The following is a 26,628-nucleotide window of genomic DNA, read 5'->3' on the forward strand; positions in this document are numbered from 1 at the left end:
TTACTCATGAACTAGCTCCTTCAGCCATCATTACTAATTGTCTAGATATGTAATTGGTATATGTAGTATCTCCGACCCTAGTGTAGACGAGTCTGACAGTCTATATACTGGAGGGGGTCTTCTCAAAAACACTGTCACATTATACCTGAGCAGGTACGTGTATCCAGACTTTGAGGGCAGATAAGGACAAAAATGTCAACGATCGCGAGGACAAGGCTCCTCGAGGATAATCCCAAACCTTGCCTTGAGTGCCCTTGTGGACCGCACTGCTTCCGTCGTAATCATAGGCTCGATCCTTTTCGCGAATAAGCGACTAATTGCCCGTTCTTCATGCTCGACAGGAGAATTCAAACCATCGCAATTTACAGCCAAAATCTCAAGGCCCTGCAATCCCCAAGGGATGTTAGCGCCAAGCCACAGGGTCCTCCGAGTGCTCGTCCATGAAGCAGATGGCCTTCCTTCCACGTGACACGGCGATAAGCGAGGTCTGGCGGCGGGGTTACCGAGTATCACCGCTGCGGTGGAACAAGACGTATGGGATGGGTGGATTAGAAATGCATATTTTTCTCCCGAGGTTGGCATGCTGAGAAATGGAGAAATCGCATCATAGACTATTCCTATCTCCTCCGGTGCCTGGGGAGGAGCCAGCATGGACCCTAGGTCGTGGATTAGTCGACGAAATTCACGACATATTTCCTCCTCCATAAACTCCTGTGGAGCAGATAATCCCCACTGTCTTCATTCAATAATACCTTGAGCGAGTGAACGAGAGAGAGACTGCATCTAAACCCTATTTATCGTTCACCCATTACCAACTACATACCTCACCTCTATAGTAAGCAATGGAAGCACCACCTTACAGCTCTGAAGGCGCAGAGTATCCCGACTCCATGCTCTCCCGCAAATTCGGCCGCGAAGTCGTCAACTACTTCTCTGGTACACAGCTTCTGTTTCCTTTTACTCCCTAAGGCATTGCTAACACCCCACAGGCTCTCCCTTAACCGGGTCTCTTTCCTCCGCTCCAACACCTCCTTCCTCCGTGCCGCCCTCCCCGCATCCCGCTTCCTCCTCCTCCGCGGCCTCGACCCCCTCGCATCCTCAAAAACAAACCTCGGATGGGTCAAATACGACTCCGTTTCCTCCCTGATCGGGAAGCCATATGATCTCGACGAAGAAAAGACCATCGAGGCCTTTGACTCCCGGGTTAGTGCGCCAACACTCATATTCCTCGGTCTCGATGAGAAAGCCACGGACTCAACGTTCGAGTACAGTGGCGCCGGTGGAAACTACAAGGGGCAGCCCTTCTTTGCACTGGATGTTAGTCCTAAGGAAGGGGAATTGAAGGAGAAGCTTGAGAAGGTTGCAGAGGAGGCGGTAAAGGAACCCGGATATGAGTTCCGTAAAGTTAGGATCGACTTGAGTTTGGTTCCAGGTGATGGTATGGACTCCTGAGAGAGAAGAGAGAGAGGAGAGAGTTTCTAGTGCTGATATGACTTTAACTTAGCCGCGATTCTGGCGCACGCAAGAAGCTTGATGGACTGGAACAGCCGCAACCAGTTCTGTGCTGCGTGCGGAGGACGTACAATCTCGGTCCATGCTGGAACGAAGAGGACATGTCCTCCATTCGACAAGGCGTTCCAAAAGTCTCCAAACGATGCGTCATTCGAACGCCCGCCCTGTGTCTCCCGAAAGGGGGTCCACAACATTGCTGTAAGCACTCCTTCTATCCCTCCCAACAAGCCCAAAAGCTAACCTCTCCAGTTCCCCCGAACCGGTACCAAACCCCCTCATCCCACCCTCCCCTGCATGCCCCACTAACACCCCCCAGACCCCACCGTAATCATGGCGATCCTCAACGCCGCCGGGACGCACCTCCTCCTCGGCCGCCAGCGCCGCTGGCCCCCCAACTTCTACAGCACCCTCGCCGGCTTCTGCGAGCCCGCCGAGTCGCTCGAAGAAGCCGTCCGCCGCGAGACCTGGGAAGAGTCCGGCGTCCGCGTTGGCCGCGTCGTAATACACTCCACCCAGCCATGGCCCTACCCAAACAACCTCATGATCGGCGCCGTCGGCGAGGCCCTGCCCGACGGCGAGAAGATCGAGCTCAACCACGACCCCGAGCTCCAGGACGCCCAGTGGTTCCCCATCGAAAAAGTCAAGGCTGCGCTGGAGGCGCCGCAGAATGGGCTTCATGATGCACCCCCGGAGGGGTATAAGGAGGTATGTTTTTTTTCCTTTCCAAGGCTGGTTGTGGGGGAGTGGTGTGATCTATAAGACTGGGTAGTGGGTAGTGTGGGGGCTGGGCTGGGCTGACAGAGGGTGGTACGATTAAATAGGGTGATTTGAGACTTCCGCCGGCTACGGCGATTGCGCATCAGCTCATGTTGGCGGTCGCCAATGGATTCCATCTCCCGTCCTCGGAGGTCGCGGCTACAGCTGCTAAGATTTGAGGTTGGGCGAGGGCTAGATGCGGTGCAGACAGATGTACAGTAGATACTTAAAAGTACATACAGCATTATACTAGTAATGATTGTCTCAGGGACAACTAAAAATACATCTATAGATGTAGCTATATTACACCCTATAACTACATGTATATTAAATGATTGCATTATGAAAGAAAAGAAAAGAAAAGGGGGATCCGCGGCAGCCCTGTTTGTGACTGCACACGTGGGGTTCGATAAAAAGTTGTTGCAGAAATCATTGCTAGTCAGGCTCATCATATTTGTGTCTCAACAATCATTACCCTCCCCACTCGTGTTGGTCTATCTATACATGATCTTTCATCTACAACTTCCAGTAATGCCACCGCTCTATAGACAGTACGCACTAAAAAAATCATTTCTGTCAAACCCTTTCTTTATTTTTATTTTCAAATTACCCCTATTTATCCACCCTCTCCCCCTCCACCCTCTCCCCCTCCACACACACACAATCAAGTCATTTCCTACATTCAAATTATAGTATACCTAGCAGCACCCTCAAAGTTTACTACTATTACGATAGCAATAAAAGGAAGAAAAAAAGGAGAAGAAAAGGCAACCAATGATTGATAGAGATTAGCTGTCACTACCATGGGCGGTGGACAACTCGATCTCAAAACCAAGATTGGCGGGTAGGAGGAGGGCGGAGAAGGGGAGATGAAAGTAAGATACAAAGAGGTACGATGATGCAAGAGACAGAAAGAAATGCAGAAACGATCCTTGTCTCTATGGCTCAGAAAGAAAAATGAACAAAAAAAGAAGACGCGGGGAAGAATAAGAAAAGAAAAAAAGAAAAAAAGCAAGCACTATGAAGAGAGGAGGAATTGGTTATCAAAGCGTGTAAACTAATGAGACATAATTTTTGTGCAACAACAAGATAGATATCGATACTACCAAGATCAGTTGCGCAGAGAAAGAGAATAAAGGAAGAACAAAAAAAATAAATGATACCTCAGCAAAAGAAAAGCAAATGCCAAACGCCTCGTTTCCCCCCAATTTTTTTGTGAAAAGAAAAAGAAAACATCAGTGTTCATCAGAATCAAAAGGCCACATATCTAACCCTACGTTTCTAACAATCTCTCGCATTCATAAATCCTGAAGTGATAGATGTAACTCGAATTGCCGCCGTGAATGCGTCACTCTGCCCGTTTCTTGGAAGCAGAGCTGGTTCCGGATGCGAGATCATCCGCATCCAAAGAGTCGCGCTTCCGTTTAACTGGGACAGAGGAATTTGTTGGAGTGGAATCGCTAATTGGTGGTCTCTCAGGATCGTATTCCTGTTGTGCAAGTTTTCTCTTCTCTGCCTCGCGGGTTTCCCTCCATTTCTTCTTCTCCAATTCATGCTGAGCTCGCTTTTTCTTGTCATTAATTTCACGCTCTTTACGACGCTCAATTTTTGATTCGTACTCGTGCCAATCCCCTTTCAGATCGCGGAGCCTGCAAAAAAAACAAAGTACTGTTAGAAAAACCGAAGATCAACCCAGGAAGTTTATTAGACAATATACCCTAGTGGAGGAGCAGGAGCAGGCTCCTCTGAGAAATATCGATGCTTTAGGCAATCCTCGGCAGTGGGTCTTTTATCAGGATCATACTCAAGCATCTGCGTCACAAGCTCTAGCGCAGACTCTGGCAGAAGCCTTGAATAAAAGAGATTCGTTAGCAATGGTTATATAGTGGCAGTTGGATTAAACATACGGTTCGTATTTTGCTCTGAATTTCGGTCTCCTTCTTGCAGGCGTTTTCAACAGTCCGTACCAGGGAGTCTCCTTCAATCCTGCCCAAATCCTTTCTGAAGGTGTCCCCATAACGTTGTAAATAATATCTAATTGATCGATCTCATTTTTGCCAGTGAAAACAGGCAGACGTGTGAAGAGTTCGATAAATACGCAGCCAGCGCTCCAGATATCAACGGCCGGACCATAGGCTGTAGCGCCTAGAAGAATCTCTGGTGGGCGATACCAAAGTGTGATAATTCGGTTGGTATAATCTAATTGCTTCTTACTTGCCTTAGTGTAGAACCTCGCAAGACCAAAGTCGGCAATCTTTAATTGCCCATCGTTATTCAATAGGATATTGGAGCCCTTTATGTCCCGATGAAGGACACCGCGATGGTGAAGATATTCAAGGCCTTCGAAGAATTGCTTTGCAAGGTGCTTGATATGGCAAGGCTCTAGCCGGAAAGTTGGGTGATTCAGAATACCAGTAAGATCATGGTCCATGTACTCAAAAACCATGTAGAAATCACCTAAAGCGCATCAATATCTCACTAAGCTCTTGGGATAAAGGCAGGAGCATACTTTTCTCAACCATCATCTCTAATAGACATATTACATTGTCTTGTTTGAGTGCTTGCAATAACCTCATCTCTCGGACAGCAGTAATGGGGAACTGAAACCATTAGTATAGCTCGTACATAAATAGAAAGAAAAACTTACACCATCCTTTTCACTCTCCATTCTGATCCGTTTAAGAGCTACTAACTCCTTGGTGATATTATTTGATGCTTTGTAAACCTTTCTGTAGATTTAATTAGTATGTCAATTTTTTTGAATAGCCAAGATGAATTACCCATAAGTTCCCTCCCCAACCATACTAAGCCTATTATAGATAGATGTTTCTTTTGCAATGATTATGGGTTTGGCCACAGCGGGGGTTTTAACCACTTCAACTTGTCGCTTGGGGATATCAGATCCGTTATTGACGACGGGTGCTTCTCTCTTCGCTGCAAGCTTGAGCGTTACGGCATTCTTCCCCAACGGAGCGCTATTACAGCCAGAAGTTGGCGGGCCACTATTATTGTAGGCTTCGCGCCCGGTCTCACGACCAGCGTTGCGATCGATATCGCGGCCAAGATAGCGACCGTTGTCCCGTCCGACATCACGGCCACCACGTCCAATATCGCGGCCAGTGTCTCGCCCACGACCAACGTCCCGTCCGCTTTCCCGGTCGGAATGTCGGTCGGGATGTCGACCATTGTCGCGGAAATGGTCGCGGAAACTCTCACGATTGCTTTGACGGCTGATTTCGCGCCCTGTTTCACGGATGTTCTCCCGGAAATTATCGCGGACGTTCTCCCGAATATTTTCCCGCACACTCTCCCTAACATTCTCGCGGATATTCTCACGAGCATTCTCACTAGGGTTTTCCCGAGTAGTTTCACGGGCGCTCTCTCGGGTGGCCTCAAGAGCTTTCGGAAGCATCGCAGTTTTTGGGCCGACCTTGCTTTTTCCGAGGGAGATACTGAAGGGCCTAAACCCATTACTCGTTTTCTCCTCTTGGTTGATGGCATTGCGAACATCGTTCGAGCCGCCAATGCGTTTAAACGCACGAGTATCTAGAGGCTGAGGAGGGCTCTTTGGGACAGGGCCAGTTGGCGGTGCCATATCGGTGTTCCCTTGATCCTTCTCACTTTCATGACCAGGGTCATCTCTCATAATTTCGTCACTCTCAAGGTTCTGGTGGGTCGCTTCGGGCTCCTCTTTGGCCCGAATCTCAACTGCTGATGGATGAGAATCGTTGCCAGGAGATGAAGGTTGCGAGTGGCGGCTGTTTTCCGTCGAGGGTGGGTGTTGGTCTTGCGGATCAAAACGGCGTCCCCCCTACCAGACTCTCCATGGTCATGCCCAGACCCACCCCTTCCACGATAACCACCACGCCCACGCTCAGAACCGCGCCTATCATATGTGGACGACCGCTGTTCAAAAGGCGGCGAATATCGGCCACGGTAAGCACGTCCACGTCCGCGGTATCCCGGCTGAAAATGGGGTGGTCCTTGTTGGTGGGATGGGCCGTGGTGTTGAGATTGTTCATGGAAAGATGTAGAGCCATGAGACCCACGGCGAGGATACTTTTGCTGTGCATGGCTCTCATGGGCGGGTGGCCTATCAATCGTGTCAGCGGATCAGTCATTTTCAAACAAAAGGTGAAAGGAATGTGAACATTTGATTATGATGCATATCCTGCGGCCGTCCTCGTCCCCTCCCACCTCCAAACTCATTGCTACCACCAGAAAATATGTTTCTCTGGCGATCAGGATTAACGTATGGTCCAGCACTAGATTCCGCTTGTGGTGGGTGGGACATGCTATCAGTATCACTATGATCTTGTTTTTGATGATGAGACTCATGAGGGGGGCTTGATTTCCGGGAATCACTGTCCAATATTTCACGTCCCGAAATGACACTAGGGCCATGTTCTTGTATTGAAACCACTCGGTGTGGTGGAGTATCAAGCTTATCTGAGGAAACATCGGTCATATTTAAGTCTACGTTAGTCTTTCGATCGTCACCTTCAGGGTATCGCTCCGGCCGTGGCGAAGGCTTCACGCGAGTAGACCTGTTGAGCATTGGGGGTGTCGCAGAACGACCATTGTTCATTGGCGATAACAGTGGTGGAGAACGCTGGGGTGAACGCACTCGCCTGAAGGGTGGCGGTGAACTAGGGCCACGACGTGGTGAACGTGAGCGGGAGCGCCGACGAAAAGGACGTCTATCACCTCTAGGGCCCATGTTTGGAGGTGGTGGTGATTGTTTTCGAGAGGATGGCCTTTGATATCCCGGGGAGAGAGGTGGTGGTGAGGGCCGACGTGTTGGAGGCAATGGCGGAGGTCGAGTCCTCGGAGGTGAACGTCTGCGATACGACCTCGAAGCAGATGGGGGAGAACGTCTTGGAGAAAAGGACATTGATCTATCTCTACGGTCGGGATCCCTTGTTGACAGAGCTCGACGGGAATATTTTTTACCTTGTGGTGATCGAGGTCTTGGCGAAGGTGAGTTATCCTTCCTTGTACGTCTTGCATCTGAACGGCTTCGCGATCGCGTACGAGGACGCCGTGTCTTTTTTTTGTGAGAATGCCCGGGAGAGCGGCTCTTCCTGCGTTTAGACGGTGATCTAGACTGATGCCGTCTTTTGTGACGGTGTGAGGTAGAATGACGGGATTCGGAGGGGGCATCAGTATGTCGTCCGTTCCGAGAGGCACGAGGAGGTGACATTGACCCATAACGAGTCGAACGTCGGCTTTCCACGCTTCTACTCCTTCCTCGCCGTGATGATGATTGAGGAGGCTTGTCAAACTCCCTCCTCATGGGGCTTTTGTACGATTCACGTTCTCCACCATGCCTCCTCCTTGATGCAGTCGGTGGGGGTGAACGTCTTCTCTCTCTTGAAACAGAACGGTCTTGACGTTCTCTACCTCTCTCAGATTCTTCGGTCTTGGGCCGCCACATATCTCTGTTGCTGTCACGATGACCTGGGCCTGGAGGAGGCTTCATAGCTTTAGACATTGTCACGAGTGTCACGAAGCTTAGTTCGTGAGAACCACCTGAAACAACAAAGTTCGTTAGCGATTGAGAATTCCTCTAGGAATTCACACGGGAGGCATACTAGAGAGACACCCAAGGGTTCGGCAAGATGGATGCTCGATGTCGCAATATGACCTTCGTGTGCAGGCGATTGTCGGTAGAAGGACTTTGAGGGGGGGATAATCGCAGTTGTTCTGATAGAGCTGTGGCTGCAATGAGAGTAGCGAGGTGGTGGAGAGGCGTTGCGATTCCTTCGTTGCCGCTGTTACGTGAGGGTTGGGGGTTTGCGCCAAGCCTGTGAGATCAACTCGAAAAACTACCTCTTTCGGGGTTCTTCTCTCAGCTCCTCCTCTTCCTCCTCTTTTCTTTTTTATGTATTCCTCCCTATCCGGCTGGCAAGGTAAGTATGATGATGATGCTGCTGCCGACAGTACTGGTGTCGGTGACGCTGGCGCTGTTGATAGGATGCTCGTGGAGTTTCTCTGCTGCTCCCCCAGACCACAGCAATTATAGCACCAGCAATCATCACCAAAACTAACCCTCCCAATTTATATCCGTCTTCTACTCTACCTCTTCCTGATTACTGCTCTTATATGTATATAGTTTTTATTTGAGAGCAGCAACCATGGAAGAGGAGAGTGCACACTTCTATCTGATGAGTTGCCGCAATCAAGTGAACAGCCCACAAAGACAAAAAGACACAGAAGAAAAACTCCCAAGCATCATCCCACAAATCGTTCCTCACAGAGTCCAATATATAAGACAAACTTTACCTTTAGATGTCCTGACCAATATGTTTCTTATTGAGTGCGTTCCCCAAAACTGTCGTGTAGGGAATCACCCCCGCAGCAATCTGCCCTCCACCGATCACTGCTTGAATGACATGATCCCACATGGAAATCATACCTTGATGATTGTCAGCACTGCGCTGTTTTCCCCTATGTGCCTTTCACTTCATCTGGTTTTCACAAGTCATATAACAACACCTTAGGCACATGTAGGAATAGGGGCAATCACTGTCGGCCGTTCCAACGGCGTTCCGATAAGTGTTCCGTCTCAGCTCTAGAACTTTTGTTCCGAAACGATTTCTTCAACAGCCCAGAGTTGTAAATTCCCTTAATACTACTAATGTCGCCTCGGAGAGCAGTGCCGTCGAAGCACTTTGCCGAAGGGCTCTTTGTTCGACCGGCTCGGGGAGAGAATACCAAACCCGAGATAAGCCACAGCCGCAACGAAGTTAGAAAGAAACAATAAAAACAAGTTAAAACGAGTTTTCGTGGAACTTCCGAAAGATCTCATAAAAGACATTAGAGATCCGTCCGGTCCTGTTTTTAATTTCAGGTTGCAGAGGACCTTCATTGAGGCTCAGCAACAAGTCTGCTCGAGTTTATCTCGGCTCGACCGTCGCGTTGAGTTGGCATGCGGCGATGGGCATGATTGACTCTCTCTCTCTCTCTCCTGGGCTCCATTCGCTGAAACTGTGAAATCTGAAGAGGAGGATGAGGATAGCGGAAGCAGCTGAAAAAAAAATACTTTTTCCGAGCTATCGCCTTGCCAGAACGGCTTGGGAAAGAAGTGGCCAGTGTTGATATTTTATCCTTCACACATGAACCCCTCATCTCTGATACCGATGGACATCTCAGTTGTCCATTCTAAGGTCATCGCTAAGATCCATTCCATCGTGAAACCAATTCAATCGTCTTCGGAGGAGTCGAGGAGTCCTGGTGGCATCTCTCACTTGTTCCGACAAGTTGATTGTTCGTCGTCTTTGGGGTCTTGCTGGAGGCTGACGTAGAAATCTCATAGACAGGGAGGTGTCAGCGTTGCAAAAAGTCGATCCCATCGGCCTCTTGGCGAGAAACTGAGTACCAAACTGAATCTTGGCATATTTAATCCTTCATTCCAGTTCAAAACGGATCCAGCACAGGATGCGATTATACCAAGGCCATCTTTAATGTGGAATTAATTACATCTCTTAATATTATACGAAGACTCACTTATATAAAGATAAAGCAATTCGAGCGATGTGGCGTGTGTGGCGCCAAGGGTGGCGAGTGACTTGCTGTGACGGACGAAAAATAATTAACCCCGAGCCCTAAAGGCGCGTCTTAGAATTCTAGAACAGGTAATAAGCCCATATCAGAATGTCACTCAAAAATGAAAGATATGCTAGTTGTTGATGGTAAAAAGAAGAAGAAAAAGAGAGGGAAATCCCCGGGGGGGGGGGTATGTCCCATGATTCATATCCTGGCCATGGCATGGTCCGTCGTTTAACTAGGACGTGTAGTAAGATAGCAACTTTGAAGACAGTAAGGTTTATCATACGTTAAATGATGTCTCATTAACTGATAATAACGCACACGTCCTAGTTAGTAATAATTAATTCGAAGCAAGATTAGAGGGATCCGGGGTTTTTAATGGTTACTATCTTGTTGGTTCAATTTGGTTCAATGTGATTTAAATCAACACACAAGATACTAGATTTAGATACATTTGAAACGATTCATATCTACTATATCATGTAGTGTTAATCGTGGCTACAGCAGTCTTGACTACAGTGCTCGGTCAGGTGTGAAACAAACTGATTGCTTGCAATTGGTTAGATACATGTAGTGTAGTCCATGGCCCACGCGCGTACGTCCAATTACAAATTTCAACACACTGCATGCATGTAGGTACATGCAATCGGGCAATTACCGTTTTTTTGTTTTTTTTAAATCATAGTTTTATTGCTTTCTGGGTACAAGAATATCGCATCGGACAATTACCCAAAGCTTCAATGATTAAATCCGCTAATATTAGAGTTGCCCAATTGGTCAACCAAGCAATTGTTATATATTCTAATTTAATAAAGCGCTCGATTAAGTGGTGGTAGCCTAGAACTATGTACAGAGATTATTGTAATTTTAATCATTGCACAGTGGTGTTGACCTGGGCCCAAGCTAGCGCTGTCGAGATTCCGCAATAACATCGTGTACCACGTGTGCACCCCTACATACATGTATATATACCTACTCCATAGGCCATCGCGTAGATTGACACAAAAAAGGGTATTAGATAGATTGCAATTGGCATGTTAATCAAATAAACAGAGATCCATTAATTAGATATCCATCTTACCGCTTAAGCGCTTAAACCAGTATATAGCTACGAGATATATATTGTGGTTACGAACTTTTACTGGAGCCCTCCCTCTACCAGACATGTTAATGCATCAATTTGCACATTACCCATACAAAACCGACGAGGAAAGGGCACAAATGATGCATTAACTCGGGACGTTATTTGTAAATGCATCACCTGATGCATTATTTGATGCATTTACTCGGGGGGTGACTTGGAAATACGTCAACCGATGCATTATTTAATCCTTTTAAGATTTTAAAACGATTAATGAACGACTTATGGGTCCTTATTTTACACTCTTGGATCACATACGACTTTGGTATTCATTTTAGACGACCAATCAATGACATTGTAATATACTTTTTCCATCAACCTCCATCCATTACTCCTACAATTGATAAGATACCATATTCACCCATAGTACCTCTAGGGGATAGGAATAGATGACAAAGTGGTTTAGCAAGGTTGCTTGGTCACTTTTTACTAAATGACCAGTCTCTTGCCCAGCCCGTGCAGAATGAGGGCATAAAGGTACTAAATGACCACAGGTCTTAGACGAAATTCTCAGCATTACGCTAGTGAAACCTTATTTCTGATCCCCTAGCTATAAATATACGTACCCCCCCCCCCCTCTTCTCTCCGAAACCTCTCCATCCTCGTCACCACCACCACCACCACCACCGTCATCATCACCACCAGTATTAAGGTAAGTTAATCCATCGTGTTCATCAGAATATACAGTGCTAATAGCAGCAGCAGCAGCAGCAATGGTGGCAGCAGCAGTAACGCGGTGACAGCAGCAGCAGCGGTGGAGCAGCAGGCAGCGGTGGAGCAGCAGGCAGCGGTGGAGCAGCAGGCAGCGGTGGAGCAGCAGGCAGCGGTGGAGCAGCAGGCAGCGGTGGAGCAGCAGGCAGCGGTGGAGCAGCAGGCAGCGGTAGGCAACGGCAACCAGAAATGTACCGTAGCTAGTAGAATAACATAGAAGTAAAATAAATGACTTGATAAATGACGATTTTAAAAGACCCAGTAATTTAGTCTCTATCTGACTTTGTCATTTATAAGAAGTGACATCGTCATTTATTGGTGAAGCACATAGTCATTTATATGTTAAACGATATAGTCACTTATCTTATGCTCCTAGAGAGTGTAGTGGATAGGGGATTGAGTAGTTGAGAGATTAACTCTAGTTCAAATCCCCCAACGTTCACTTTTTGTTTTTATTACCGGTGTGGAGGACCAGTAAATGTGTATCTTTAATGCATTAAAAGATTCACTGTTTGATCCATTATTGATGCATTTCCACGCATATTAAAAGTAACACATTTAAAGTATGACTTTCAGACGACTTCACCCATACAAAAAAAAGATGCATTAAAAGATGAATTTATATGTCTGGTAGAGTCCATGGGCTAGCTATAGCCAGATACTGGAAGAGCTTAAACTATTGTTGGGTGGACTGGTTTTGTCTGACTGATGATCATGAGGTAGCTGCATGTACATTTAGGTGTGTATGTACATAACGTATTTTAATGTTATGATGTTCCAGTGGTACCACAGAACGTGTATGCATGATGTACCTATATAGGTATATACACCCTACACGTACTTAGTAGTTGTAATTACCGTATTTTATCTATTTGCGGAGAAAGATATAGTTACGCGGTAATCCGCCTCCGCGTACCGGCTTAATTGCATATACCTTATAAAGGGCTTAAGCTTTGGTATATAAAGTTGATCATGGAGTCATAAGATATAAACGCTCATGCGTATATTACCCTTAAGTCCGATGATCCAATTGCAAGTACATTCTGCTGGTGTATCTAGCTAGAATAATTATATCTACCGTGTGATCTATCAAACAATTATATAAGCGAATATATAACTACAGTACGTTTACGTACTCATTGGCCTATAGCTGTTAACGCCGTAATGTATATCAAGGCACTAGGTTCTCAATCCCACTAAACTTCTCAGCCATAGATCATGCTTTCCATCTATAATGGGCTCAAATTCAAACAATCAACGAGTTATAATTATCTATCAATCAATTATTCGGATTTTATTTAGACGATGCATCATGGTTCATCACTCGACTGGACATGCCGATCCGGCCTACTATCCTTACTAGATTTGTCAGTTTTATATCCCAATTGTGACTGGTCAGTGATACTAAATTCCAAACTGAATTCAAGGCCTGGAAAACGCCGGAAGCTTGCACTTCCGTAGCCGAGTGAGAATCCAAGACTGAAGGCGTACTTGAACTACCCTGCATTCCAAACGCCGTAACCGCATATATAGGACAATATCTATAGGTCGGGTGATTCCACAGACTGCAGACGCACTACGGTGATAATGTTTTGAATATGACCCTCCAATCGGAGGATATCTCACTGCTTGGATGACTTGCATAAACACCGAAAGCGTCACTTTACATATGTGGAGATATTTGAGCACGATTAAAGATTCGATTGAGAAGAAGAAAGTAGATACATACAAATGCCCTTTACGTGACCGCAGAATGAAATGATGCCCAAGATAGCCCAAAGATAAGGAGAAACAAAAACAAAAACGATACCCCACGTTGGATGGCACATTTAAAATGAAAATAAGAAAGAAAAGTGGTTTCCGAGATGCTAACGCCTCCCCATGAATGTCGTCCCGATCTTCCGCTTCCTCCCGGTCCGTAGATCCCATCCCCCCTCGGCCCCTCAATAATCGGCCCGTAAATCCCGTGATTGATGTGTGGCTATAACGTTTTAAGCCATAACTAATCCTTGATATATGCAAACTTTACTGGCACACAAAATCCCACTCGAATAAAAAATCCCGAAATCCCAAAGCCCCCCAAAATAAAAACCCTGAAATGTGTAAAGGAATACAAAAGAAAAAAAGACCCAAATAACTTGAGGCCCTTGATAAGATTCCCAAATGGTATCCTGCGCTGTGAACGTTTTCTCCCCCTCACCCGCCTACCTTTTTCCCTCGCAATATCTTTAGGCATTCCCCGCAAAGCTAATAGATGTTATGACCTCGATGCGATGAACGATCCTGATGCATCAAATGATCTTGATGTACCGAAGCTAGCAGCTACCTCTTGCTGATGATGCTCTATTTCGTCCTCCGCAGCCTTCTTCACGATGTGATACTCATTGACAAAGCCCTCCGTACTACTGACTCCTGCATGAGCAATCTGTACATCCACCGCCATTTGTTCCACGGCCTCTTCATCCATTTCTCCCGCTTCTACTTCAGGGTGGAGAACGAGTGCTCCATCGACCATCCACAACGCTTGGATTCCGCCCAAAACACACACAGCAGCATTAACCCACCATGCTAACCCAACAATGCCATAGTCCAAACCCTTCGAATATATTATCCCAGTGATAGTCGGGCCAAAAGCTCGGAAGATGCTTGCCGTACTAGCTGCAACGCCATTGATAGTACCGAGGACCAGTAGAGACGGTGCAGAGTTCGTCAACAGGATAGCGTTGCATGGATATGCCATGACACCCAAGATAATTTTGATCACAAGGACAGCATAAATACCGGCCATGCTGTATTCTGCTGGGAGAAAGTCGAGGTAGGGAACGATGATGTATCCGATCGGGTAGACAAGCATACAGAATCTATACACTTTGAACGACCCGAAATACTCAACAATTGGCGGGAAGAGGAAGAACTGTGCGGTCATGGATATAAGTCCCTGCATAGAAAGGATGAATCCAATCGCCTGAGTCGAAAGACCGAATCCTCCGACGAATTTGAAAGGGTGGTGAGGCGGCTCATCTGCAGGAGGAGTGGACAAGAATACAGGGAAAAGTTGCTCAAAACCCATAGTATGATAGGCAAGAATTCCGTATGAGACAATTAGAAGCACTACTGGAGGCGTGAAAGCTTTCTCAACCGATGGAGGTTTTATAGCCTTCTTAACCTGAGCTACAGAGTTATCAAAAGTCTCGTAGCCTGAATTGTCGTTTGATCCTCCATCTTGTGCAATCAATCTCTCAGACTCGCTGGGTGGGGAATTGTATCCATTTAGTCCCTCGTACTTGCTTTTTTCGTTGTTGCTCCGTTTAAAGAAAGCAATAATCTTCCTTCCAGCAATTATACCACGGTCTGGCTTCTCCCTTAAAACCTGGTGGGTCTCTTCCAAGAACAGAGAGCCAATAATGATTCCTATAACAAGAATTCCTGCCGAAACCATGTTTGGAAACAGATATGGATATTCTTCGAGGATTCCACCGGGGGAAAACCAATTGGGATATCTAGTGACAGGTTCGGCCAAAAGTCCACCTAGAGCTGGACCAATGATAGAACTGACTGTGCGTTAGTCATGAGCTAGAAAGTATAGGTAGCGCTAGAAATAGGAACTTACCCTAAACACCAGATAAATGGCATAACTGCATACGCTTTAGGCTGATGCTCCCTCTCAGTTACCAGCTCTGCAACGGTGGTTTGAATAACACCAATGTTTCCATTTAATGCTCCTCCTACAGCTCTTGCTAGCAAAGCCACCGGGAAGCTCTTCGCAAATCCGAAGATAATCATACTAAGCATGGTTCCAACAAGCCCCATAATCAATACAGGCTTTCTCCCGTATTTATCTGAGATCCTACCCCACATCATACCGGTCGTGAACTCAGCAAAGGCGAATGCAGATGTGACTAGCCCCGCGTAAACGGCAATTTCATTGTCGGTTTTCTATGAGTTTATTAGTATTCCATACCTCAGAGACTATCCAAAGACGACCTACTGCATTTCCGAATGATTTAATCATGTAGTAGATGTAGGGAAAAATTGAGCAGAACGATATTGGCTCGCATATCCTACATAATGCTGGTTATTGTTAGAAATGGGCGCAGAGAAAAAATTCAAATCCCGCGGGTTTTTTGTAACTTACACAAGACAAACAATTGCTGAACCGGAAATCCTTTTGTCTTCGGCTTTTGGGCCCCATTTTCCTGTGTTCCCGACATTATTATTAAAGATCCTTTTAGCTTCTGCTAGGTTTCGTTCTCTGGCACCCCCGAAATTCAGATCCTTGGGAATGGAACGACCGAAGAGAGGATACAACGACCGAAATACCCGAGACGTACAGGGTAATTGAGGGTGAGGGAGGATGGATCGATGTATGTAGAGAGGGGGAGAGGAGGGGGAATTATATATATGTCTGAAAGTACCCAACCCGTCTGGCCGTAGCACCGAAGGATACCTCTCGGGAAAGGGTCTAGGAACCAAAGACCCTTCATTTCTTTAGCTTAATCAAGCAGTTTTTTCTTTCTTTCTAGCTTTAGCTCTTTTTTCCTTTTTTTTTTTTCTTCCTGCTTCACCTCACGCATTTTTTCTGTGCCTCAGCAAGCGGCAACCCGCAATATCTCTGAAGGCGGCAGCTACTAGCGAGTAATTGAGTAGATAAGGACCCACGATGGGGAAATTTTGCATCATGGGAGCTATATGTACCCCCTAGGTAATGAATTCCAGGCTGATCTTGAATCCCCACCAGAGATGTCCAAAGTCGTGGCTGGAATCCAACTTTAGCCGGTCCAACGGTCCGCCATCCGGATGCAAGAGTAAGGGTCCCCCACTCCGACGCACACTCCAGGTTTACATCACTTGGGGAGATAGACATCCCTGGTAACAAATCGCACATAGACTTGTAGAGTGGACGTTGCACACAGTTGAAGGGATCAAGTCCAAGGTGGCGGCGGTTGCTTCGGCACTGTCCCGAGTTTCCCCATAACAAATATCAGTCGCTTCCCACCCCCGGCGCACGGTCCCATGGTCCAGTCAATAAAGAAGTCTCGGCGCACGGACATATTGTTTAGTGGGAACTTTTCAATTCAGATGCGTTTGAGCCTCAAGGAACGTTGTGTGTGTGTGGGATTTTCTCTGGGTAATCTGAACTACCGGCAATCATCGATCATGTACCGGCTCTTTGGCCATACCCTCAACTCATTTTGTCTCCTTTGCCCTTTGGAACTCTAACAAACTCCGGAGCAGTCTCTCTGTGCATGAGCTAGGTAGCAACACGTGCTGAAGATCTTCAGATCTTGGTTTGCCGTCGGATTATTTTTTTCCTCCGACATTCTCCCCAGACTTTAGCTAGTGTACTCGGGTATTAAGCTTGCTGGGTGGATAAAATGATTATTAAAGCCAGTAGCGACTGAAAATGTCTTCTAACAGTGGCAAATATTCTGATAGTTGCACATAATACTCAGTCTCTTATCAATAATGGCTGTCAGTAGTACTGGCACTGGATTAACAGGAGTAGTAATGATAACCACGGGCCCATCTGTGCATCAAATCTCTAACACCCTTTCTTACTCCTCCCGAGATTTCTCCGAGTCCCTCGCCCTTCGTTAGATGCAACGTTGGTTACCTACTCCAGAGTAGAAGCTTCAAGCCGTGGACTAACTTCTAACAGTCAGATATCTACCCGCCCGTTTAGGGATGCACCGCGTCTGCAACTAGCTGGGCCTATTTCTATTTCGTCTTGGGCCGGCCACCATTCCGAAACCGCACCACTCTATGGAGAAAAATTCGTTCTGCAGCTTAACGTGGAGTACCTACGCTTAGGCCTGCTCTTTCTCGAGTATGTAGGAAAAATAATTCGCTAATCGAAGTGTGAGGATTAACAGAGGCCTTGGTCATGAGCTAGAGTTGTATGTATTTGTACCAGAATCTCTAGCCCGAGTTCGTGTTTTGAGGCTTCGTGGAAACAAGAAGCCTGGCCTAGGACGCCATCCATCTATCTACCCTCGTCTGGGGTAAGCCTCCTACGCAATTTACATGGTATAGGGGAAGGTTCTCCACACTTGCAAAGCCAAAGAGCCGAGAAAATCCTTTCCCGTGCTCTATATGGCTATCAGATCGGCAATCGTACATACAGTATTTATTCTGGGCTGAAGTTTGAGCCCTCCACACGGAATCTAGACATGCAGGGCATTCCACTCTCGCATATTCATCTAATGACGGAAAAGTGCATTGTAGATATCACCATCCTGCGGCACCAGATATAAATTTTAGCCATCCGTGCTTCACTTTGAAGATAGAGGTAGGTAGTATAGTATAGTACGTAGAGAGAGTAGGTATCGTCCAGGAGCTCCTGCAGCGGACATTGATCATAGGTACAGTAGTAGAGTACTAGATATGGATATCGAAACTTTGGTTCCATGCACGGTCTTTACTTCCTTCAGTCTCTTTTCACTGGTGGTCCCATCAAGGAATTTCTGGTCCAGCCGCGGCCTATGAGCATCAAAGTCTTAATTAGGATTTTGCAGATTCCGTCGTCTGTTCCTGCTATAGACTCAGTAACATAATCTTCTAGCGTGATGATCGACTACGGCAGCCAGGAGTCTACCGGTAGAGTATGTACCCACTCAGTTAGAGTAGGCCGAGATGAAAATTTTGGGAACAGGGTTAGGGTTGATGTAAAGACACCCGTGGCAGTGCTAGTGTTAGCGAAGGGTTTAATTTGGGGACAACTTACTTTCGATATGTATCACCAGACACGGAAGTTCGAGAGGCCTCGAGACACGACGATATTGTGAAATGCCTCAAGACACATATACGAGAAGTTTGGTCAGAGATTAACAGTTGCGGTGCCTTACGGACAGGCCGATTTACATGTCTCATCGATACTTCCAGCGGCCATCCCAGCCACCAATCTAATTCCGTTACATTTTAGCTGTTGAGCTGTGATTGACAAGGCTGTTCATGCGGGGTTTTCACGGCGAACATCGACTAATTGAGTATCCTTTTATGGCCACACCAAGTCCTACAAAAACTAATGGCGTTAATTTACATACGTACATATCCCTTCGTCTGGCAAAAAATGCTGATCCCCCAAAAAGCAAATCTTTGTGTGGCTTTACTAACAGATCTTGTTATCTCTCTTATCAAATAATAGATCTCCCATACAAATTTATTTCCTCTATTATAGGGGGGTCAGCATTGCCAGACTAAGGGATACACGCATGTATCTAGTATCTACATATTGGCGTGAGCCAGAATTGTTTCTGCTTATTGGTATCATGATCTATCCTGTTGGGTCTTTACTACATTTAGTACGTACACTAAAAAGTCTTGAATCTCTGTAGGGTTTTGGTGAGGTAAAGGTATCAAGAGCCAGGAATTCGAAAGGACAAAGGTTATAAGACGTGAATAGAATTGCGTTGTAATTAATGACGGGCAAGTTATTGGTCTTTAAACTTTACAAATATGGCTTTGTCGGTCTGGTTGAGCTGTGATGTCTAGTGCGAGATATGGATGATGCTCATTGCAAAAGCATCTGCTATGAAGTACTTATAGATGATGCTCAATTCATGATCGTTCAAATTTAACCCTAACCAATAAATATATTTCTATGGTCCGTTCCAACACTATCATATAGGACTTACTTACATGCAGTTCTCGGTTTGGGTTTTAACAGATTATGTGGTTGTTGGCTAGGCCTTGCGAGTTAATTCGTGTCTAGTTCCGTCAACCGTTTGAGATTGGCTGTTTGTTAGCCTATTTAAAATTTTACCGAACTTGAGTTCCAGTCTTGCTATCGCTTGAGGAATTGAGAATACATTTAAGGCAACCCAATGTTTTCCTCACGGTAAAATCATCAGTGATTTCGTTCCCAGAGGCCTGTTTAACCAACTATCTGACACGTAATCCGAGAAATGATTCCATTGTAACTATAGAAAAAGTCTTCTTATTCTTCAACTGTACTGAAAAGTACATGTAGCCGGTACTCGAGTCGTTAAACTCTTCACACACGAATATACTAAGAACTCAATATATATACGGTCCCAATCAATTATCACTAGCATGTGTTATTTTAGAACGATGATCCAAGTCCTAATCCGAAGTACATGTGTAAGTTAATGTTTACGATCACAGATCTTCAAATGTAGGCACACCGACGCAGGCATACATGTACATGTAGCTAAATGTAGTGTTTCAATACTGCCGGGATGTGGCGTCGTGAAAATGAGATTTCTGGAACATGATGTAATTAACCGAAGTATACTAGCGGCTCTGCGGGACCACCCGAGAAGCCTTCCCGAATAAATACCCTTGCTACCTCCAATAGGTTCTGGATAGGTACATACATCTTTGTTTTATCTAGGATGGAAGTGCAGAGGAACTTAAGGCCTAACTTTTCACAATAGCTTTCCACAATAACTTTCCATTCCAAGTACTAGTCGTCACACTCTTCGGAATAGTCTCAGCGATACTCTTGGGCAATTAATTACCGTGGAGCAATCTCCATCGAGGCAGAATTGAATCGAAAAATCTACAAGAATCTCCGTGGTACGGTTGGATGCCCAAGGACACCTGGACCAAGTATTTGCCAGCAAATCTCGCATCGTGCAGCATTCATATATCACATACGATTACAACACTCCTACCCACTCCTACCCACTCCGAGCACTTGATACAACTATAACTAGCTGCTATCGCACTGCGCACGTATGGAGTTGGAAGAAGATGGATTACGCTTAACGAGGTCTAAGCACAGGTGATCTGGAATCGTACAACTCTTATATAAACTGATGTTAAGGGAAGGTGTACAATTGATAATCCTTCTGAAATTTAGTTATTAGCGAGTGAGGAGTGGTGATGCCGGATTTTCTGCGGCAACACATACATAACGGTAAGCTCTAAGCACAAATTAAGTATTTAGATCTAACTCCAACAATAAAGTGAACATATAGGCTAACTTTAATTCTTTTTTGGTATAGTTAATTTCGCAGTAAAGCCAGGTACATACAAGAGCTACGTGTATGTATACCTGCATCAGCTGCAGTCCCCAAGGGAAACTAAGAACTCTTATCTTATCGTTACATCGTTGAAGTGATCGATCCTTATATTTCTGCAAGAGGATATAGCCCACCATTCGGAATGACCCTTATTTCATGGCTTCATGCTCAGGTGGTTGATCGAGCAGGGTTCTGAGGTCGCGATATTATGTTATTCTATGGATGTGGTTACAATCCTATTACAATAGTTAAGTGTACCTTCTAATGACATCTGAAAACTAGATCAGCTGATCATGAGATATCCCGGTGATTACCCAATGAGTGTACCAGACACTTAGATCACCTAATAATACTCACGGTGTCGAAATATTAATTAGACCAGTCGGGATTCTCCTGGCTAGCATAGTTAGTGTTCCAGGTTTTGGGCCCCGAGTATTGCCGGCAGCAATACAAGCCAAATTATGCGTCACAGCCTACCTGCATACGAGCTTCTCGGCGAGTTTAGCAAATCTAGGTCCTGTCACCCTCATATAGTTATTATAGAATATTGGGAGACCGCTAATTTTGCTTTCGGGGCCGTACATATTATCGGCATAATACTGTATTTAAAATTCTTCGGTTGTGCGGAGGTGATTGGGTGTCCAACGAAGAATTCCAATCATCATCAATACTGATACTCCAAAGACGTCAAACTCCTATCTTCGACCACTTATCCCCTTCATATCTATGACGCATGCGGGAGGATCTCAACCCAACAGAAGTGAGGATTTAGAGAAACATGTACTTATGGTCGGCGAATCATCCTTCGCCTCACTCCAGCCTTGCAAAAGCCTGCAGGGTGTTTCCGACATCATACGAAGTATAACACCGAATTCAAAGTACATTAAGGATTGATTCCCTTATACTCGAATTCTGGTGACGCTATTAATTAATTTGTTAAACAAAAGTTTCGAAGGAATGATCGAATCATGGCGATGTTGGCTGTACCAGTGCAAGGGTTATGATTTCATCCTACACCCGGAAGAATACATGAACACTTTTGCCTGTGCAGAGTCGAGAAGTCACTACTCACTGGGAGGCCACACACAATTCATTTTGTGCGTGTTGGTGTAATAAAATGCGGGTGCGCAAGATGTGTATTTACTTACATGTCGTCCGCCTCTGACCTCGACCTCAAACTCTCAAACTAGGAAAACTGGAAGTTACAAAGAGGCAACTTACTATTTACAATACCATCCGGTTGTGCGAAAAATGTTACATTTTGAATGGGGCAGCCGGAAGTCGGATTTCGAATGGTGTATATGTATGTAGCTAGCTAGTAACTATCGGTGCGAAGAGGAGTGCGAGTGCGCACACAATTCTCAATGACCAAGTCATCATAACCAGGCTCCAGGACATATAAAGGGTCGCTCCCTCGTGCACTGTTTGACGCCCCCATCTCCTGAGATTAATGGTTTACGCTGCTGGATTCACCACAAACACCCATCAATATTCAGCTTGTGGTCTGTGTTTGTTTATCCCGGGATACTGCAGATCTACAGCCTATCGCTGGCCTCGCCCTTTGAAACAAATTCCGCACGACACAGGTGATAGAATTTAACGGAAAGATGAATGTTAAGTCCTTTTAAAGATCCCCTACTCATAAACTGGGCTCGACGAACGTCTAAAGTCTCTGAATACGTAGGTACTGTAGGTAGCTGTAAATGTCACCTGCACCTCAATACGTCACATGGTGGTTTGTGAACGACCAAACCAACCAACCAACCAACCAAGCACGAGAGTGCGATTATAAACCTGGTTTGGTCTCAGAGTACAAAATTGACAGACGAAGCGAACCAAGCGCAAGGTAGTCCTTATGCCTACCGCTACCAGGCACGAACCATAAATACCAACGCTCTTCATATCATTCTCTAGATATGCGATGAACAGTCTACAACAGAATCGACTTTCTTTAACCATGAAGGTTGATAATATAGTCCATCAGATCGATAGTAATCTACTACGCCGTATTGATCTCTTCTGATATATCGATCATATACCACACTGGACTTACATTTTTGTCTCATTTATCAGCCGGATATGGATGGCAGGAGCTCCTCGCTCAGCTTATTATACTCAGGACTGTTGTTATTATTTCTCTTGTTCGCTTTTACCGGCTGCGCGCACTGAAGTCTTTCGGGTTCATTTTGCAAGCTTCTTGCCGCCGAGCCTCTTGCAATTGGTTGTCATCTATTAGCTGCTCTGCGACTTGTTCATGAATATCACGAAAGATTCGTGACGTGACCTAGCTGGACGCTTATCAGAAATGATGGCATATTATAATGCTGGGTCTACCTCATAGAAGCTCCCGAGAATTAACACGTGGTACTGTTGGGTCAAACATGCATGATGGGCCTTCTAAACGGTTCTCTCTGCGGTCAATAGAAATTTGAACACAAGGGTGTGGTTGATAAAACCATTAGCTACATGTATGCACGCGTGTGCAGCAGAAGAAGCTAGATGGTTTGTTTCCAACAAATCGAAATGGCCAACAACAGCTCGACCTTGACCACTAGGTTCCGCCTGTTTCATCATGAGGAATCAACATCTCTTTAACACCACCCAAATTAATTGACCCACACCACCCATATACGATGAGGCTCTGCTCGCGATCATGACGATACTCAATATGCAATCCTCTATATAAATGGTTGGGGGTCATGAATAAGTGGAGCATTTGGATAGATATAAAGCCTACACAAAGACCTAATTTCTCTGAAGTAAAAATTAAGAACGCACGCAGGACGAAAGCGCAGTAACGACGAATATGGATATGGTATCTATCCCTGGCTCTTCAGTTTTTCTTCTTGCTCTTATGAGAGATACTCATCAGTGCTGATATTCTTTCAGTCGAAGTACATTCTCGAGATTACCCTTTACCAGGCCATTGGTCCTGGTCTCTTCCCATTGTCAGAAACTCTTAGAGAGATAGGTAGAACCTTTCTATTCAGCTGTGAGAGCGGAGTTGGCCTGGAGCGCATCGATGACCTAGACCGTGTCAAACGCGGAGGATATCTACACCACAGCTGTGCAGGTATTTTTATTACTGAGTGCCGGCTACCCTCAAATCCTGGAGAAATCTGCTTTTTCATTTCTCCTGGCCATCCAAAGGAACCATGCTGTAGCAGGGGACTGGATGATGGATACAAAAATTGGAGAGCCTTAGCATTCGAAGAAGGCGCCGATGATAAACCTGAATGTTTAAAGTTGGATCATATCGGGCCCTCTAGCTACCTCATTTACAATTTCCGCGCGACAAACGTCTCTAGCTGGGCCAAACTCTTCGCTCAAACGGCACATGTCCTGCATCCCACAGACGAAACCAGAGAAAATCCTGTTGCAGTACTCTTAGGGTCGCCCGAGGTTCTTTGGGGCCTGGTGGCGCTCGGCGTTGGCGATGACATTGACAATTTGGGTGCTTATGTTACATTTGGAGAGCGTGGGATTAAACTTGCATGGAGACCTGGAAGCCAACCCGATAGTCTGTATTCTACAATCACACAAGATTGATACTTTTACGAATACTGAGGAGATCACTGGCTAACTGGCCCGTGTTTTTGTTTTATAGGAACACCTGCTAGAGCTTTGGCAGTTACAATCTATCACAACGAATCAAAAAACGTACCTGACAGGTTTATTTCATTGATTTAATGAAAGACGCAGCGACTTGAAACAATTAAGTAGCTGGCACTTTTCTTGACACTCAGCTTAAATTTTACATTCTTGTGTACTTGTTCCCAATTGCCAGTTCTTTACTGCATTATTGTCTTTTATTGTTTTTTCGTGGCTCTGCCTTTCATATTTTGCTTAAGATTCTTACTATACGCTGGCGTTTCACCCTTTCTATGTACTTTACTAGGTTCCTTATTGAAAGCTATTATGTATTTCATATCTCTGTCATTGATCATTTCTCTCATGCGAAAATAAGATTAGTTTGTGGTTCTCCTCTCTGCTGGCTCCAACCCTAAGTGATACATAATTGAGATGTAGGAAATCCTGGAAGCACCATAGTATACTTCTAAGGTCAATGGGACGGTCAAAAATAGACATCGTCGTTATCTGGAGCAAGGCACAGATGTATGACGCCCTCGTACATTCCTCCAGGTCTATCTACCATTCGATTCAGCAGATCAAACAAGTCACGTGCACAGCACACACAGAAACAAGGAACTGCTAGTTTCTCCGGGCCAGCGGCCTATCGGAGTGTTGGTTCACTCCCAGCACATCACATTTCTCCACGCATGGCTCTGTCCGTTGGGCTCGTGGCCGGAGTGGGTATGTATCTATCCCAGAATGCTGTTACGAGTAGATGATCGCTCATAAATACATATGTATGTACATGTAGGTAGGGCCCGTTGGTAGCTACCGCCTCCACATCTCGTTTCCATCCCATAGTCAGGGACCGGCAGTCTGGGTTGGGACATAGTTGAACCAGGGTGCGTTGTATTCAGAGTTCTAGGTGCGATCTCAATCGAGGAAGGCGGTAGATTTGAGGGAGAACGTTGTATGCGCTGACGTGCTCTTGAGAAAGAGGTGATGATCGTGTGCGCGAACGTGGAAGGGACTTCGGATAGCTAACAGCAATTAGCTTGGAAGCCAGGGTGTTGATGGCTGTGAATCGAGGTTTTGGAAATATGGGGGTTAGGGGCTGGTTACTGGAGCTGATAGTACAGCTAGCAGATAGCTATACCCCCACGGTCATGGCAACGAGGGATATATTGCACTGTTTTGACTGATTTAATGAGCTGGGTTGGTCGTGCTTACTGCTTTCTGGTGCTTTGAATAAGAGGCATCGTGAGTGGTGCATCCAATCAAGTCTGCTTTACTTTCCTTTTTCCCTTATGAAGGTACAGACCGGGTAAAAACCTAGCCAACCAAGTAGATTATTACGGTCGATTACAAGCGCATCTTCCGTTCTACTCCACTCTTTTGATCTAGCTGATGACGATAGATGTAGTTTCATAAATGAATACTCACCCTGTAACCTGATTCGAATCGTGGATTTAAATCGAACCATGGTAAATAGGTATATAGATGAATGTACGTACAGCGACCGGAATGATCTATGGAGAAACAGGGGGTGAAATTGTATGGCGAAATATCTGTGCACCATATAAATGTTTTTCCATAGATCATTCCTATCGCTGTATACAGCCAAACGCTCCTGCGCGTTCCATGCGAAACTGTTGGATCCAATCATTGGGGCCATGTATCCATACACGTAGGTGGCTATGTATATACTGTGCTGATCAGCCATGGGCCATCATGATCATCCCATCCCTGACTGCTCACGAGCACAAGTAGATTTTTTTTTTATCGGCGTGAGCGGGTATGAAATTTCTTTGCGGGCACGATGTATGTAGGTACTTTAAGGAGGTAACGTAAAGTCCTGGGATTTTTGCCGTGTTGTCCGTTTTATATGTTATACCGCTGCAGAAAACAGGCAAACAGCAGTCCGCGTTTAAGTACCACCTCAGCAGTCTCAGCAGCCAATCAAGGAGTTTCATTCCTGACTTGACTCGGGTCAGACCAATTTGAAGACATGTCGTGGTCTTCTCGCTGGGACTCTGGAAACGAAACATCGAATGATTTTCCATGATGGGCCACAGCAAATGATTCGCAACCCCCCACGCGAAGCGGCAGTTTTTTGTAAGTGTGAGCAGTATGGCTAGCCACTGACAGAGGAGGATAGACATAGGTACATGTAGTCAATACCTCTCTCCAGAAGCTCTCCTACGTTGTCCCAGACGTTGCCAACAACTATGGCGCGAGAAGGCATAGGTGGGTGTGTCAACTTCAGAGGAACTTTTTTGTATGGGAATTAGAGAAAATTCCACCGTCAGGCTAGGCGCTAGTACCATTATAGGGGTAGATCTCCCAATTCCTATAGATTGATTGGCTGCAAACGCCGAAGTTTACACACCCACCATA

The 26,628-nt window shown here is 45.7% G+C and overlaps 7 protein-coding genes across 7 annotated transcripts; 4 read left to right on the top strand and 3 right to left on the bottom strand.

Moving 5' to 3' along the window:
• Positions 1 to 281: 281 nt before the first annotated feature.
• On the bottom strand, positions 282 to 783 carry LAJ45_04720 (uncharacterized protein; the record flags this gene model as incomplete). Its single annotated transcript, XM_046114297.1, has 3 exons — positions 282 to 295; positions 354 to 656; positions 753 to 783. The coding sequence occupies 3 exons, from the start codon at positions 781 to 783 to the stop codon at positions 282 to 284; spliced, it is 348 nt and encodes a 115-aa protein (XP_045972323.1).
• A 59-nt stretch (positions 784 to 842) lies between these two features.
• On the top strand, positions 843 to 2,447 carry LAJ45_04721 (uncharacterized protein; the record flags this gene model as incomplete). Its single annotated transcript, XM_046114298.1, has 6 exons — positions 843 to 877; positions 990 to 1,438; positions 1,505 to 1,710; positions 1,762 to 1,774; positions 1,829 to 2,217; positions 2,334 to 2,447. 6 exons carry the CDS (start codon positions 843 to 845, stop codon positions 2,445 to 2,447), a joined length of 1,206 nt encoding a protein of 401 aa, XP_045972324.1.
• Positions 2,448 to 3,616: 1,169 nt separating this feature from the next.
• Positions 3,617 to 8,675, bottom strand: LAJ45_04722 (uncharacterized protein; the record flags this gene model as incomplete). Its single annotated transcript, XM_046114299.1, has 11 exons — positions 3,617 to 3,917; positions 3,986 to 4,117; positions 4,176 to 4,725; positions 4,778 to 4,868; positions 4,916 to 4,997; positions 5,049 to 6,054; positions 6,114 to 6,361; positions 6,420 to 7,166; positions 7,476 to 7,800; positions 7,863 to 8,075; positions 8,570 to 8,675. The coding sequence occupies 11 exons, from the start codon at positions 8,673 to 8,675 to the stop codon at positions 3,617 to 3,619; spliced, it is 3,801 nt and encodes a 1,266-aa protein (XP_045972325.1).
• Positions 8,676 to 11,249: 2,574 nt separating this feature from the next.
• Positions 11,250 to 11,888, top strand: LAJ45_04723 (uncharacterized protein; the record flags this gene model as incomplete). Its single annotated transcript, XM_046114300.1, has 2 exons — positions 11,250 to 11,257; positions 11,663 to 11,888. 2 exons carry the CDS (start codon positions 11,250 to 11,252, stop codon positions 11,886 to 11,888), a joined length of 234 nt encoding a protein of 77 aa, XP_045972326.1.
• Positions 11,889 to 13,928: 2,040 nt separating this feature from the next.
• LAJ45_04724 (uncharacterized protein) lies at positions 13,929 to 15,882 on the bottom strand (the record flags this gene model as incomplete). The annotated part of the gene is made up of 4 exons (XM_046114301.1): positions 13,929 to 15,222; positions 15,282 to 15,607; positions 15,660 to 15,742; positions 15,807 to 15,882. 4 exons carry the CDS (start codon positions 15,880 to 15,882, stop codon positions 13,929 to 13,931), a joined length of 1,779 nt encoding a protein of 592 aa, XP_045972327.1.
• Positions 15,883 to 22,265: 6,383 nt separating this feature from the next.
• Positions 22,266 to 22,916, top strand: LAJ45_04725 (uncharacterized protein; the record flags this gene model as incomplete). The annotated part of the gene is made up of 5 exons (XM_046114302.1): positions 22,266 to 22,271; positions 22,343 to 22,347; positions 22,484 to 22,504; positions 22,573 to 22,664; positions 22,732 to 22,916. 5 exons carry the CDS (start codon positions 22,266 to 22,268, stop codon positions 22,914 to 22,916), a joined length of 309 nt encoding a protein of 102 aa, XP_045972328.1.
• Positions 22,917 to 23,464: 548 nt separating this feature from the next.
• LAJ45_04726 (uncharacterized protein) lies at positions 23,465 to 25,271 on the top strand (the record flags this gene model as incomplete). Its single annotated transcript, XM_046114303.1, has 7 exons — positions 23,465 to 23,473; positions 23,548 to 24,178; positions 24,266 to 24,318; positions 24,744 to 24,972; positions 25,043 to 25,055; positions 25,133 to 25,156; positions 25,229 to 25,271. 7 exons carry the CDS (start codon positions 23,465 to 23,467, stop codon positions 25,269 to 25,271), a joined length of 1,002 nt encoding a protein of 333 aa, XP_045972329.1.
• Positions 25,272 to 26,628: the final 1,357 nt, after the last annotated feature.

Source organism: Morchella importuna (genome assembly GCF_003444635.1).
Source record: "Morchella importuna strain M04M26 chromosome Unknown Morimp01GS012, whole genome shotgun sequence".
In the NCBI taxonomy this organism is placed as follows: domain Eukaryota; kingdom Fungi; phylum Ascomycota; class Pezizomycetes; order Pezizales; family Morchellaceae; genus Morchella; species Morchella importuna.